Genomic DNA, 12529 nt, shown 5'->3' with positions numbered 1-12529 from the left:
TGGCATGGAGTGGCAGGGCCCTGGGGTGTTTCTGGGGCAAGCGTGGTCCTTGTGCTGTGTCAGAATTGGATGCAGCCTCATTGCTGAGTCCGTGTCCCAGTGGGGAGCTGCACACTGATCTCCCACCCTGTGCAGCCAGTGGCCTGTGCTCCCCAATGCCATGTTGGAGCCTCCACATTTATGTGACAAATAAAATTTGCAGAATTTTAAAATATTGTGTGCAGAATGTATATAGATATATATTTTTGAGGCAGAATGCCCTCGGAGTATTAGTTGTTGCAGCGTGAAAACGGTAGAGCCACAATTTTCAGATTTAGATGTGATTTTTTTCTTCACTTAATGATGTCCTTTTAAGTTTAAAACAATTACTTTGATTCTGTTCTGAACTATTTCTGGTTCAAACTGACCAATTTTAACACTGTAGAATCTTAAGCAGATTTAAACTTGGAGAGTGGTCAGTTTGGATGAGCTATTACCAGCAGGAGAGTGAGTTTGTGTGTGTATGGGGGTGGGGGGGTGAGAGAACCTGGATTTGTGCAGGAAATGGCCCAACTTGATTATCATGCACATTGTGTAGAGAGTTGTCACTTTGGATGGGCTATCACCAGCAGGAGAGTGAATTTGTGTGGGGAGGTGGAGGGTGAGAAAACCTGGATTTGTGCTGGAAATGGCCCAACTTGATGATCACTTTAGATAAGCTATTACCAGCAGGACAGTGGGGTGGGAGGAGGTATTGTTTCATATTCTCTGTGTGTATATAAAGTCTGCAGCAGTTTCCACGGTATGCATCCGATGAAGTGAGCTGTAGCTCACGAAAGCTCATGCTCAAATAAATTGGTTAGTCTCTAAGGTGCCACAAGTACTCCTTTTTGCGAATACAGACTAACACGGCTGTTACTCTGAAACCTGTCATTAAGCAGCTAGATTTTTAGCAAAGTCAGGAAATGTAAAGGTTAGTTAAGTGATGATTTATCTCAGTATTCCACAAACTGAATGTTTTATGCTATATAGTTTACAATAGTAAAAGGAATGTATTAAAGTAATTAACTAAAAAATGCATAAAAATAATAAGTCAGTATGTGTAATGTCTGCATTAACACAGCTGTTGGAACAGTTTAATTTTGTATTTCCTTACTTACAGTTTTAACTGTGCAGCTTAGTGTTGCATTAATAAGTTTTTTCGCCTTTAATTGCTTTGCCTTTAAAAAGGGGGAGAGAGGAAAAGAGAGAGATTCAAAAGTTCTTCGGTTTTTGGAGTTGGTAAGCTGTTTGCTGTATAGCTTATACAGCTTGCAGAGCTTATGAAATTTACCAGTGGAACTTTGTCCTTGAACCATGTATTTCAAATTTAGTATGTACATGTAGATTTGAGCAAATCTTCTTCAGCAGAATGTTCTTGGTATGCAGTTTTTGAACATTTTCTTACTTTAAACCAACTTTTTTCCAACCAAGCAAGGGAAATAAAACCTCATTGAAAATTATGTTCCTACCAAGTTTCAAAATTTAGACATGGTTGCTGTACTCCAGTTCTTGCTTGAAAACAAAACAAAAAAAAGTAGTTAGAATTTTTGTATATATTCCCATAACTCAAAACAACTGAAAAAATTTGACTCAGACTTAAAAAAAAAAAAAAACAAAAAAAAAAAACCTCCAGGACTCAAGCCTGGTCTACATTGGGGGGGGGGGGTGTCTATCTGAGTTACGCAACTTCAGCTAAGTGAATATCGTAGCTGAAGTTGACGTACTTAGATCTTACTGCGGTGTCTTCACTGTGGTAAGTCGATGGCTGACACTCTCCCGTCAATTCCGCCTGCGCCTCTTACCGTGGTGGAGTACCAGAGTCAATGGGAGAGCACTCGGCGGTCAATTTATCGCATCTAGACTGCCCATCGATCCAGTGGGTAAAGTAGACAAGCCCCAAGTATAGAAAATCTCACCTGAAAAGGGAGAAGTTCTATCAAGTTATAAGGAAGTGAAAGCAGGGTTATAATGTAAATTGTTTTACAACCTTAACTATACCCTTAACCACCAGTATTCTGTGGTTCAATACCCACAGATTTCAGTCCTTATTACAGAATAGTACTGCAGAATTTCAGCTTTATTTTAAACAGTATATCTAGACCTTAAGATTTTAAAGAGGATCTTGAAAACATGAAACAAGTTTAAACTGATGCAGTGGATCTTCCTCCTGAGACTGTAGAGAGCCTGAAAAAATAGCTGTAAGATGAATTTGTAGTGGAATTTGTGCTATGGCGTATATGTGCCCTCAATAGAGTGGGTGCTACCTGCAAATGCTGTAATGCACACTGGATTAAGCTTGTCTTCTGGTGAGGGTGTTGCAGCTGGGACAGAAGCTGGCACTACAAACTAATGGAATGTAGTAGGAAAATTTCTGGTACTAGATGTTGATGGAGTAGGGATGTAAATAGATGCTGCAGTTGAAAAAAAGAGTCTGAGGCCTGGTGTTCCAGTTAGTGAGTAATTGCTCCTATTCTGGACGAATGTTTCATGAAGACGACAATTTGTGAACATTTGGCATTCCTCTGAAGGGGTGAGAGAGATGACTGGTGTGTATTTGTAGTCCAGAATATATGAGTACACCGCAACCTCGCTAGAACGCGGGATTTGGGATCCATGCGCGGAAACGCTTTAATATGGGGACTGCATTAAAATGAATTCCAATTAAAGTAATTAAATTTGGGATTCATGGCCACGGCCATGTTATATGTGAATTCGCGCTATATAGACGTGTGGTCTAGCGAGGGTCATGTGTATTTTGTAATGGGAAGGAATGAGATCAGCAGAGTGGCTTGTTGTTTGTTATGATCTATCAGAATATATAGCGCTCTGGTCGTCTGTAGCTGTGTGTCTCTGTAGATTCACATTGGGCGTGTGTTGAAAATGAAGGCAGGAAAAGTAAAGTTGCGTTGCATGCTCAAAGAGTTTTCAGTTGCTTTTACTTACATTATGAACCTTATTTCTTCAAATATCAAAAGCTCTTGAGATTGAAAATCAAGGCAGGCTTGTGGTCTTTGAAACAAACCATTCTTGAACTATGTGATGACTTTTTTTTTTAAATGAATTCTTGTTTCAAAATGTGTGTCACTTTTTCACTTTTACCTACCCAAATGGATCAACTAATGTCTGAGACTTCAAAAAAAAAAAAATCACATTCAATCAGAGAAACAGCATAGCAATTTTCAAACCAAAAGTACTGTTGAATGAAAAATATATTTAGAATGAAACATGGTTATTGTTTCTATAGAGTCACCAACACAATCTTTGAATTTTTTAGGATAAATGTTATTTAATTATGAATGAAGTTGGTTAGTTTAGAATTGAGAACTAAGTCGTCTTCCATTAATAAAAATCAACCATAAAATACTTCATTATGACAACATATAATTACTTTTACATTTTAAGAAAATACTTTGGCTAAGTAAACTGACATTTTTGTTTGTGCGGAAATACTGTTTTGCAGACACCAGGCTTGAGAGCTCGTCCTGGGAGGCTGCAGTGGTTTGCCGAGAAGTGTATTGCAACTAACCAGGTACATCTATTGCATCATGTCTCCTGTCTGTTTGTGATTAGTACTTTAGTGGTAATACACACATACATTTTGAAGTATTGCATGCATATCACAATTTACATAAACAGTAATGATGTAAATTGATACTTTATATTTAGTGAAAAATTATATGCAGTCTTATATTTACATTCCCAAATTTTTGGACTGAACATGTGTGTATAGACATATTTCTGAGCCGCATATATGATTATACATATAAAAATTAGATTAAACCATAGTCTGATATACAGATATTTTATGTTACATCACTTTTTTTTTTCCTCCCAAAGATGGAAACTTTAGAAAATATGGTGGAAATGACTCAAAAACTATTTGAGTGTGATAGAGATCAGATGTACTACTACCTCCTAAATTTATGCAGTAAGTTAACTGAAAATCTTTTCTTTTGCTCTATTAGGAACTGTTATTCCAGTGATAGCTTTGTGGGCATTTTAATTTTTTTTATCGTATTTGAAAAAGCCTTAAACTGTAATGGGAACAAAATGTAAGTTTTTGAACTTGTTTTGGATTTTTCAGTTAACCAATTAAAACTATATATCTGAAAAGGGCCATTCTCAGTGTAGCGCAGCTCTTGCTAAGAGTTTTCTGACTTAAGTTTGCTTTGCTAACTACCAATTCTGTTTAGGCTACTCAGACAGTAAACTGCATTTTTGCTATGAACTCCTTCTCTGCAACCCAGAAACTTTTCCTTTGGCTCTTAACATGATCTTTTATGAGATCATGGAGACATTTTTTCCTGGCTTGTGAGGTGGCCTGAAAAGTGCCCTTTGTCCTTAGTTTCACTGAACCATTTGCTTTGTCAGCTCTCCTAGTTTCTTTTTATATCCAAAGCAAATACCAATGTTGCCAAGTTTCAAAACTCTGATTCTACTTCATTTGTCTGAAGTTACATCCATAGTTGTAGCCAAAGACAGAACCCATAAAAGTTAAACCTTGTTGGCTTTTAAATTTTTCGGTTTATTCCATTTTTATAACCCAAGTAAAATACTTGAGAAATGGCTTCAGTTTTATTTATCATGGATTCCATGTACTTGTAACATGCTCTAAAGTTTTACCAATAACTTGTTTGTTGCTGTGGCCATGATTTGTGCTTTCAGATGAGAGTTTCGTTTTGTGGAGGCTTTTTTGGGTGGGAGGGGAGAGAAAATGGTTTAAAATATAGAATTAGTTATATGATCACTCTACCAGTTTAATTTTGGGGCCACTTTCTGTAGCAGAGATTAGATTCCCATTTTCTTTATATTTCACAACATTAATAAAAATTGGCCACAAATATGTGGACTGCCTGCAAGCAGTTATAACTGGGTGAGATCCATTCCACTCACATAAAGCTGGTTCAGGCTCTGTATGGGTGTGTTGGGGAGGGATAAAATACAACTCACTACTGCAACCCAGGGCTAGGGCTGCAGGATTGCTGCAGAAACCTGCCTGCCAGTGGTTTCTAGCCATGATTCATAATAGCCATTGCACTCCCGTTGTAACTGTTGCTGAGTTTACTGTGTCCACTGGATCTGGAGGCGCTGTGTTACTCCACCTTCATGCCCAACTATGTGGGATCAGCCTAGAGACCATTTCCATGACACACAAGGGTGTAGAGCCACTCCACCAGCATAGCCTCCACACAGTAGCTATGTAGAGCTTTGTTGTGTGGAGGGCCTCGTACTGACTCTCCGTTCCATGAGTAAATTTCATCCAGTGTAATTGGTCTACATACCAGTCGGTCAATTTACTACCTTTCAGTTTTAAAATAATTTGAAGAGGGAAAACCCGTGCTAATTTCTGTTACAATTCTTTGTAGTTGATATTGATGTGAAGTTTCTGTAGCTAGATTTGTTTGGTTGAAAGATTATAAAAATTTCCATTATCCCCGAATCAGCCTGTTCATAATTGGTATTTATCTCTTGTGGTATCTGAGCAGGATTTTTTAAATAGAAGGTCCCTTTCCCCATAATTACATAGCCCAAAACCCTATCCCATAAATCTGGAAATCTTTAGTCTGATTTTGCAATGTAATTTGTCGTGGCTTTTTTCTGTCTACAAAGGGGTTGAAAAGATACTCTAATAAAAATGTGATCATTGCCAAATAATTTTTTTTAATCTTCTATTGAAATTTTTAAGTATCCCAGAAATACTCCCAAAACCATTTGTAATCCACTAGAGATTATATTGACTAGCATTGTATTGGAAACCTTTATTGGGAGGTGTGAAGCTTTTTGCTGAATCCAGTGTTTCTGCTGGCAGTATCAGATTTCTGAAACAGACAGTTTTTTCGTTTTCTCCACTGCTTCTCCTCTCCCCATTTTTCAGGACATTTAACTAAAAAAAAACTTTTTATAAGATCGGGGACAGAAGAAATGTGATTAATGTGACAGAATTAAACTGAGTATCATTATCATCAGAGAAATTCCATTATATAAGAATGTAATTACTACATTGTCTGAAAAATGTTATGGAAAGTTCTGAGTCAACCTTCAGGAAAGAAAGCATTTTTCCTCATCATCAGTGACTCAGAATGCCCTCCTAACGTCTTTCATAAGCTTCCTGAGTACATGTCCCCAGGTATCTGTACAACTGTTCTACACACACTGGCTGTGATTTGCATTAATAAAGACAGTACTTCTCTGTCCACATAAAAGAGCATGATCATATTTTTATTTAGTTTGTGTCTGTAATGGTGGGTGACCAGAGCAGAGGTGGGCAAACTTTTTGGCCTGAGGGCCACATCTGGGTGGGGAAATGGTAAGCAGGACCGGGGAAGGGGGTTGGGGTGTGGGGTATAGGAGGGGATGCGGTGTGCAGGAAGGGGCTCAGGGCAAGGGATTGGGGCAGAGGAGGGGTGCGGAGTGTATGAGGGGGCTCAGGGAAGGGGGTTGAGGTGCAGAGTGAAGGAGGGGGCTCAGGGCAGGGGGTTGTGTGCAGGAGGGGCATGGGGTGCGACGGGCTCAGGGCAGGGGGCTAGGGTTCAGGAGGGGTGCGGCAGGGGGCTCAGGGTAGGGGTTTGGGGTACAGGAGGGGTGTGGGGTGCGGCAGGGGGCTCAGGGCAGGGAGTTGGGGTGCAGGATGGGTGCGGGGTGCAGGAGCGGTTCAGGCTCTGGCCTGGCGCAGCTTACCTAAAGCGGCTCCGGGGGGCAGTGGCACACACCGGGGCCAGGGCAGGCTCCCTGCCTGCCCTGGCCCCACGCTGCACCGCTCACCATGTCCTTGCGCTGTCCCTGGGAGACAGGGGGCACAGGGCTCTGCGCACTGCCCTTGCCACACCTCCAGGTACCTCCGCAAAGCTCCCATTGGCTGCGGTTCCCTGTTCCTGGCCAGTGGGAGCTGCAGGGGGTGGTGCCTGGAGGCAAGGGCAACACACAGAGCCCTCTGTCCCATCCCTCCGGGCCCCAGGGACATGGTACCAGCTGCTTCTGAGAGTGGCGCGGGGTCTGCGGCACCACAGGGGGCAATCCCACGCGCTGGATCCAAAGCCCTGAGGGGCTGGATCCGGCCCACGGGCCATAGGTTACCTACCACTGGACTAGAGGATACATGTGTAGTTTCAATACTTGGATGGTCAGCGAGTCATTTTGATGATAGAAAAAAAGATTTGCGAACTTGTAAAGTTTGGGAAGTCACATTATATTGTAGATGTTCTTGCCACATCTATTGTAAGATGTAGTATGTATAATTTCTTAATAATATGCTCTGAAATAACAGATTTTCAGGAATGATTTATTTTAACATTGATTTTGCTGTTTAGTGCAGAAAACATTATCATTGCCAGAAATTATACCATATACTTTCAAAAATGCTACTCATTCTGGTTAGCTGGAAGCTTTGAATACCTGTTTTTCATGTTCTAGAGATTAGATACTGAACATTGTGTTTGTATCAGGACATTTAGAAAGTTAGTATTATAAAAATCAGCAAAAAACTTCAGGAAAGGTCAAGTAAAATCTGTTGGCATGGATATTTATCAAGAAACCTTTACAACACTTAGTTCTAATTGTGCAAGGGAAAACTTATCATTAAAGCCTGAAGTAGTATGACACATTGTTTAACAAATGTGCAGGTTGTTTTGTTTGTTTTTCCCCCAAGAATGTAAGCTACATGTTAACAATTCCATATACAAAGGAAGATTTAGCCCCGAGCAATCTACTGACTTCAAAACACAAACATATGAGAAGATAACCACAATATATCCTTTTATTGTTAGAACTAGAGATGGTGAGTTATTATTCAGATTAAGTAGTGCTCTTTCTGCAAACTATTAGAAAACGATGGTTTCACATTATATAGCAAGAAGGTAGGATGTTTCCTGCCCTGATTAAACTTCCTGCAAGCAGAAGAGATGAATAATACAACAAAAAATAGCTAAAAGCTTATTGTACATCTTTCCTCCATGCCTTTAATACCTTTCATTTTCCCAGCAGCCTCAAAAAGCTTTAAAACCAAGCTATATTTGTATCTCCATTCTGGCTTTATAAATACTGGTTCACCATAATAAAACAACTGGGCCTAAAATATAATCTTGCTTCAACAGGAGGTAGTCCTCCTACTTCCGAACAAGCAACCTTTTCCCTCCAACAGTTGCTTGGTCTGACAGCATGTCTGCTGAGAGGAGAAATCTAAACAGATATAATTTATCAAACTCTGCCACACAAATTCTTCAGTCTGCAAGAAAAGTCGCAACAAATTCCATCTACTCAAATCGATGGAAAAGGTTTGTAGCTTTCTGTCACCTTAAAAGACAAAAAACATGCACTTGCCAGCTTTCAACCCTTTAAGACCAAGTATCAAAACTGTTTCACGCAGGAGTATGCTTGAGAGTTCTCATGGAAAACCTAGGCCATAATTCTGTATCTGCTTTCAAATTTTAAGAAGAGATAAATTAGTAGCCCTCAGTCTAATCTAAAATGTGATTCTGGGGATGAAAAACTAACCCATAACTATGTAGAACCAAGAGATGACAAAACTGTTAAAAGAAGATTTCTTAAATATCGATCTGAACTTCTGAAATAATCTAGCCCATAAAATTCATCTTCAGATTTTGACAATTTCAGATAACAAATATGTGTTAACAAACATGTGGACAGGGGGGATCCAGTGGACATAGTGTATTTAGATTTCCAGAAAGCCTTTGACAAGGTCCCTCACCAAAGGCTCTTATGTAAATTAAGTTGTCATGGGAGAAGAGGGAAGATCCTTTCATGGATTGAGAACTGGTTAAAAGACCGGGAACAAAGGGCAGGAATAAATGGTAAATTTTCAGAATGGAGAGGGATAACTATTGGTGTTCCCGAAGGGTCAGTCGTAGGACCAATCCTATTCAACTTATTCATAAATGATCTGGAAAAAGGGGTAAACAGTGAGGTGGCAAAGTTTGCAGACGATACTAAACTGCCCAAGATAGTTAAGACCAAAGCAGACTGTGAAGAACTTGAAAAAGATCTCACAAAACTTAAGTGATTGGGCAATAAAATGGCAAATGAAATTTAATGTTAATAAATGTAAAATAATGCACATTGGGGAAAAAATAACCCCAAGTATACATACAATATTATGGCAACTAATTTAGCTACAACTAATCAGGAAAGAGATCTTGGAGTCATAGTAGATAGCTCTCTGAAGATGTCCATGCAGTGCACAGCAGCAGTCAAAAAAGCAAACAAGATGTTAGGAATCGTTGAAAAAGGGATAGAGAATAAGACGAAGAATATCTTATTGCCCTTATATAAATCCATGGTACACCCACATCTTGAATACTACTTACAGCTGTGGTCTCCTCATCTCAAAAAAGATATACTGGCATTAGAAAAGGTTCAGAGAAGGGCAAATAAAATGATTAGGGGTTTGGAACAGGTCCCATATGAGGAGAGATTAAAGAAACTAGGACTTTCCATCTTGGAAAAAAGGAAACTAAGGGGGGATATGATAGAGGTATATAAAATCATGAGTGGTGTGGAGAAAGTGAATAAGGAAAAGTTATTTACTTGTTCCCATAATAGAAGAACTAGGGGCCACCAAATGAAAGTAATGGGCAGCAGGTTTAAAACAAATACAAGGAAGTTCTTCTTTACACAGCACACAGTCAAAGATGCTTTTGCCACTGAGTAATCCCTCTCGTGGTTCATAAGACTATATTGCCTTTATTGGGAGATAAATGTTGCTTGGAACCATGAGCTCACCAGAAGCTGACCCTGAAGAAGGAAGCTGTTCTAACTTGTGTTGCTCAAGCTGAGAGACCACAGAAAGTCCCTACAATCTAACATATTCAGTATACTTAGATTTGCACATTATTTTGTGATACTGCTTTGTTTTTACTACATTGTTACAGAAATACACCTTGCCAATTAGGAGTAATCTTTGATTATTTATTTATTTATTTATTTTAACTTTAGGGTGAACAATTGCAAACTTAAGTAAAGATTATTTTATTTCTTGTGCTGCATAGTCCACTGCCTCTAACGGGATCTGTCACTAAAAGCTGAACTATTTTTTATAATTTATTATCATTACACAAGATTGAGAATGCTCTCCTAGCTAAGTTTTCTAAAATAGAGCAGTCTGACTGTGAATCATGGTTGCTTCTGAGTTATTTTTGGAGCTGCAGGAGTGTATCCCTAATTTAGGTTATAAGATGGTTTCCTTTTATAAACTCAGTTTGATCCTCTCTCACTTTCTGAAAAAAGAAAATCTACATTCCACCTGAAACTTATCTTCTGTAGTATCTAACCAAAGAAGAATTTGGGAATGTATCTCAAGAATAAAGAGACATTCTTTTTCAGATATGTCAGTGTGGATCCTGCATTAGGTGTGCATGCGCTTTCACGTGCACAGGACCGTAGTCTTTTTAATAGTAGTGTCCATTGGGCTGTGCCTAGGTTGCATATGTCCTTGTGCTCTGCTCCTCCTACCCTGGGGCACAAGGGCAGAGTAGCCACAATTGTTCCTCGGTTGCCTCTTACTGCCCATGGCAGTGAGATGAAACTAGTGGTGTTCATCTGCTGCCACTTGACTGTGATTATTCAGGTCAGATCAAAATCAATTTTCTCTATCCTTATTATATTTCTATTTTTTATGACTCTCAATTTGGAACTTTTTAAAAGGCCTTTTCGTTTCTCTTGGTGCACTGCACTCCTGTCCACAGCCAAAGGTCACAAAAAGGCTTCAGGGTTTAAGCCATCTTGAAACAGCTCAATCCCTCTCTCACCGATGGCAATAGCCGTGGTCTAGTCTGCCTCGTGGAGAGTAATATTCTGTATCGGTACACTGTGTGCTGATCATTCTCTACTCAGATGTGGAAGTTCTAGGGCACCTGCCTCAGGTTTTATATCCTGGAAAAATCCATGCGGTTACCTTTTATCCGGAAGAGGGGATCAATCTAAAAACACACCAGATCCTGTTCAAATCCTCCTCTTAGAACATCCTTACCAGTTGGCAGGTGACCCCAAAGACTGACATTGACAAGAAGTTGGCATTGGGAAGTTGACTCTGTCCCTGAAGACTAGTACTGCCTCTCCCCAGAAGCGAGGAAGATTGGCACAAAGAGGCAGACATGACCTCTTTGTGGGAGAACTAGACATCAGCCTTCCAGGGAGAAAACCACTCAGAGGCTAGCAATGCTGGATTGGCCTCAAGCTTTGTGCTTAAGAAAAAGGGCTTCGCACCAGCCTTGATGTTGGCTGCAGTGCTGGTGTTGATGTTGGCACCATCTACAGAATTGCTTATGGTACCTGATGTTTCTTTAATGGAGGAGTCTACCAAGGATGTCACTGGGGGATACAGAGACCTTTTTCAGCACTGGTGCATGCTTCCAGCCCAGCAGCAAGGTTCCCATATATGTCAGTTCTGCCCCTTGATGAGGTCTATTCATCATCTTTGTCACCAGAGTATACCTTCTCACTGATGTACAGCAGGGAGCCTTCTCCCCTGTGATCAGAATGGAACCCTACGGAGCAGACCAGAGGCAGCCCATCACATGGATAGCAATGAATTGGCCAACCCCAGCAAATCCAGCCATATCGGTATAGTGTGCCACTATGGCCCTACTGGAGTTATTAGGGTACACCATCTCACATCTCTATCTGTCTTCTTTGAGGGACAGACGGAGATGTGATGCCTGTCATTTCCATCACTGAGGAAGGACTCTTGGCACCGTCAGGCATTTCTGGTACAGAGGAGATCCACACCTCAACAGGACTCTTGGCACTGGTGCTGAGGAAGAAGCAGCGGAAGACTGGCTGGGCACTCACCGACTCCAAGGTCTGCCACTCACAGGGAAGCCAGGAGAGTGCAACCTGTGCCGAGCCAATCAGATTCAACAGCTGCCGCCATAGTACCATTGCCTCAGGCTGTGGGAAGGGACCCATTGAGTCTGTTACCGTTGGACTCTCCACCAAGGGAGAGCCATTGGGATACAGCCTTGGCACTACCATCTACACAAGAGACATTTGAGACAGCAGGGGAGCTACTGTCATTCTTGGTATCGCCATCCCCAGGTGCAAACTGGCACTGAAGGCAAAAGCTCCTACAGCACCAAGGCCTCAGGTGCTATCGAAAGGGAAACCAGTGATGATGGTCGCAGAGTCAGTCGCCTTCCTCCTGGCAGTGCTCTCCGGCACTGGTAGGTACTGCTCCGTGGTGGTCACCAAGGAGCGACTCCTCTCAGTTGATGCATCATGCATCCGATGAAGTGAGCTATAGCTCACGAAAGCTTATGCTCAAATAAATTGGTTAGTCTCTACGATGCCACAAGTACTCCTTTTCTTTTTCCTCTCAGTTAGACTCCAAGGCAGAGTCTTCTGCTTCCTACAGGAGCCGGCATTGATCCGAGCGCTGTTACCCAATGGCTGACATAAACCAAGGGTTCCTGCCAATGGCTTGGCCAGCACAGTGGTAAATGCCAGTGCAGTGGCCCTTTTAGACCCCCTGGACATTTCGACCAGTCCAGGAGTCACA

General features: G+C 41.0%; 1 protein-coding gene across 4 annotated transcripts in view; it reads left to right on the top strand.

The window, feature by feature from the left end:
• The window catches only part of LRPPRC (leucine rich pentatricopeptide repeat containing), a 168695-nt gene that overhangs the window by 114321 nt on the left and 41845 nt on the right, over positions 1–12529 (top strand). For all 4 annotated transcript variants that reach the window (XR_012158261.1, XM_073339084.1, XM_073339083.1 and 1 more), the window contains 2 exons: positions 3482–3550; positions 3859–3949. Coding sequence is in view for 3 of the 4 variants with exons in the window: in XM_073339084.1 (XP_073195185.1) it covers positions 3482–3550; positions 3859–3949 (160 nt within the window). In the remaining variant the exon portion in view is untranslated. The remainder of the gene's footprint in view (positions 1–3481; positions 3551–3858; positions 3950–12529) is intronic.

This window comes from Lepidochelys kempii, chromosome 3, assembly GCF_965140265.1.
Source record: "Lepidochelys kempii isolate rLepKem1 chromosome 3, rLepKem1.hap2, whole genome shotgun sequence".
Classification (NCBI taxonomy): Eukaryota; Metazoa; Chordata; order Testudines; family Cheloniidae; genus Lepidochelys; species Lepidochelys kempii.
This window is presented reverse-complemented; position numbering and strand designations above follow the sequence as displayed.